We start from the raw sequence: 3,288 nt of genomic DNA, 5'->3' as shown, positions 1-3,288 counted from the left end.
TGGCGTTTGCTGATAAGAAAGGTTGTTGGCCATCAAACCAGCAGGCAAGACCAGGCAAGGAAATATATAAAGAAGAACCTTAGCTCCACTCTCAGCCAAGCTCTTCCTGGCAAGATGAGTCCCACCAGCTTCTCCCTCTTTACATTGCTCCTCGTTCTGGTGACAGAGCAGCTTAAAGGGGGACCCTTAAATACTGAAAGAGAGGCATATGGGCATCAGGTTTTGTGCTTTGAAGACACCCCTCTCTCCCACCATAGCTGGACCTCTGTTGTGTTTCTTCCCAGATGACATTGTTTAGCACTGAGTCAATACATAAGTGGTAGGTACTTGATGTACTGCAATTAAGGAAATTGGATCCTAAAGGGCTCTATATTATGATGGGCTATTGTGGTCTGGTGGAGCTGGAGGCATTGGTAGATTAGATATTATCATTTTCTGTAGGAACATGTCTTCTCTGGCATTTCCTAGGTTACCAGTGTGAAGCTCCACTAAGAAGAGGCTTAGCATTAGTGGTGCACTCAGTGACAGGCAGAGTTACCCCGCCTTCTACTGAATGACGTGTTTCCATCCAGCGTCTAGGAAATGTGTGTCTCTGAATACAGTTCACCCTACCAGCACAAGAAGGAAGGGCACTTCCGTTCACTGCAGAACTGGTAATTTTCGGAATCCCACCCAGCCCCTGTGCTGCGGAAGCAAGAGATTTCAGGAGATAATGATGCAGAATAGTGTCTTTTTATTGAAAAGATGAAATTTGAATATCATCAGGTTGAGGAATCGTTAGGAAAACAAAAGCATGAAGAGGAAGTGAGAGGCACGGGCTGTTTCTAGGACCCATGGAAGCCTGAATCCTGAAGACATCACCGGCTTCTCTCGGTTCAGTGACGCCTGGGGAAGGAGGACAACCTGTGAGGGAAGACAGGGAAGAAGGGGGAGGGATGGCGTGGTGCAGGTCCCTGGGCTCTGTGGCTCTCTTTCCTGCAGGCCACTGCGATATTTCATCTCTGGTGTGTCACAAGCAGAAACATTTCTTTCTTTTGTGGAGGGGGAAGAGAAAGGTAATTCTCGGAGCCACGGCCTTGGGAAGAGGTCACTGCTCCTAACAGCACTGTGTAGACATGAGGAGATGCCACAGACCACAACATTTGGTACTACGACAACCATGAAATGAACTTCCACCAAGCGTAGCACAAGAGGCGTCAAGATTCTCTTAGAAGCTCGCCCCTATGCTTTGCCCAGGTGGTGCGTGCTTGCTTTGATCTCTTGCTAGATTGCGCAGAACCCTGGGGATGACACACACTGAGGCTAGGACCTCAGGACAGCCACAGTTCAGACATCATTGTGTGCTCTGCCAGGGGCTCTCACTGCTCCCCCTCACAGCAACTTTCCTGGTGTGCACAACCCCACAACGCCCCAGGGAATAGGTATGTATAGCTTCTAACCCCTCGCCTGGTGATACACTTACCTGCATACTGGCTCTAGTCTTCGGTTGGCCAGGGAACACATTATTTGCTTATCCGGCTCTTGACTCTGGTTTTAAAGGAACTCATTCCTCCTCCTGCTTGAGATCCTCTCATCTTGAGACCAAAGTGACCACCGGAACTACTCATTTCGCTACTGCTCTCCTCATGGAAGCTCTCACTGCTGACGCTGCTTGGATGCTTTGATTTAAAGTTACTCCAAGAGTTCTCACTTAGGCTGTATTCCTCCATGGCAGAACCTGATCCCCTGCCATTTGCCCGAATCTTTACACCCAAGTGACTACTGGAAGGGTCTTCCGCTGATTGCGAGAATCTTTCTGTTGAGAGAAAAGCATGTCTTGTTCTCTATGTCCGTCTTTCTGTGGACTCTGGATCAGTTGTGCATCAGAACTCTGTCAAGAGCCTGTGCTGCAGCGCTGGTTGTGGACCTGGGTTTGGATGTACCCTGTTGCTGTTTTGTTGTTTATAAAGCCATTGACTTTTTAGCTTAGTTAGAAATTGCAGTGATCTACTTGTCAAACAGCCCTTCACACCTGACAATGAGGATGCTACCTGATGCAGATGCTAACATCCCCCCTCAGCCCTCAACACTTGGCTATCAACAATTTGCTTTTCAAGTCACGGATATTCATGGTAGGGTTATGGTTAAGTCTTGAAAAGACTCAGTTTCCTTCAGGGGTAGAAGCCCTGGGAAGACAGCATTCTGTAGACTCTGGGAAGACCCTTTGGAGAACATTGTTCTCAAACATCTTTCCTACAGAACGAAATTGCCACTCACCACGGGCCCCCCTTGCTTCTGTCACCAGAACGAGGAGCAATGTAAGGAGGAAGAAGCTGGTGGGACTCATCTTGCCAGGAAGAGCTTGGCTGAGAGTGGAGCTAAGGTTCTTCTTTATATATTTCCTTGCCTGGCCTTGCCTGCAGGTTTGAAGGCCGACGACCTTTCTTATCAGCAAACGCCAGCTTCCTTCTCCCCACTCAGTAGGAGTCTTGGTACTGTTCCCTGGACCTCTCCAAGGACACAAGATCAGATCATGGCCAGGAATCTTCCCTTTTACTTTGAGACCATCCCATGGTGACTTCTCTACTTCCTGAACGTATCTCAGTTCAGAGTGGGGAAGAGACTGCAGGCTGCAGACGTCTTCAGGACTTGATCAGGCCTTCATCCCCTAGCATGGTAGCTCTTCCAAGACAGCATCACTGAAATCAGTCCCAGACACCGCCCTGAGCTTGTGTTCTCAGAACAGCCCTCATGCACAGAGCTTCTATTCGAAAAGGAATGAACATAGGGATGGAAGGACCCAGGGAGAGATGGAGTCAAACAGTACCCAAAGAAAGGAAGTTTGAAGAGCCCCTAGAGGGTCTCACCAACAGAGCCTTCATCTTACAGTAGTTGGGCCTTTAATCCTGAACACTGCAGAATGGACTCATAAAAATAAGTAAATAAAAAGAAAAAAAGGAGAGACACAAACACTGAATGCAGACATGAAATTTATCATCCTAGTTATTGACATGTGTCCAGTGTTCTTCAACACTTGATGTTGAATCAACCCAGAAACTGTCACTTTCTTACATGTTCAGTGAATTCTACTCACCTGGATGGACAGCAATGCTCTTCTCAAATGTTTGCATGTGTGGTGGAGGGAGAGGAAAAGATCTGCTCCCTGGAGTATGAGGAGAAAGGTTGAGATGTTTGAAGAGGAGTGGAGACCCTGCTATTGTGAATGGCCAGGGGGATGAGTATTGGGAATGCAAGAAAGAATGCTGGCTGATTCCTTCACAGGTTCTGCCTGCAGAATAGTGTGTGTGT

The 3,288-nt window shown here is 47.8% G+C and overlaps 1 protein-coding gene across 1 annotated transcript; it reads right to left on the bottom strand.

Annotated features, from left to right (window-relative positions):
* Positions 1 to 713: 713 nt before the first annotated feature.
* LOC110319578 (seminal vesicle secretory protein 5) lies at positions 714 to 2,341 on the bottom strand. The gene is made up of 3 exons (XM_021195063.1): positions 2,257 to 2,341; positions 1,463 to 1,795; positions 714 to 885 (listed from the first exon to the last, which is right to left on the bottom strand). Exons 1-2 carry the CDS (start codon positions 2,324 to 2,326, stop codon positions 1,503 to 1,505), a joined length of 363 nt encoding a protein of 120 aa, XP_021050722.1. The 5' UTR covers positions 2,327 to 2,341; the 3' UTR covers positions 714 to 885; positions 1,463 to 1,502.
* Between the last annotated feature and the right edge of the window lie 947 nt (positions 2,342 to 3,288).

The sequence above is a fragment of the Mus pahari genome, chromosome 3 (assembly GCF_900095145.1).
Source record: "Mus pahari chromosome 3, PAHARI_EIJ_v1.1, whole genome shotgun sequence".
Taxonomy (NCBI): domain Eukaryota; kingdom Metazoa; phylum Chordata; class Mammalia; order Rodentia; family Muridae; genus Mus; species Mus pahari.
This window is presented reverse-complemented; position numbering and strand designations above follow the sequence as displayed.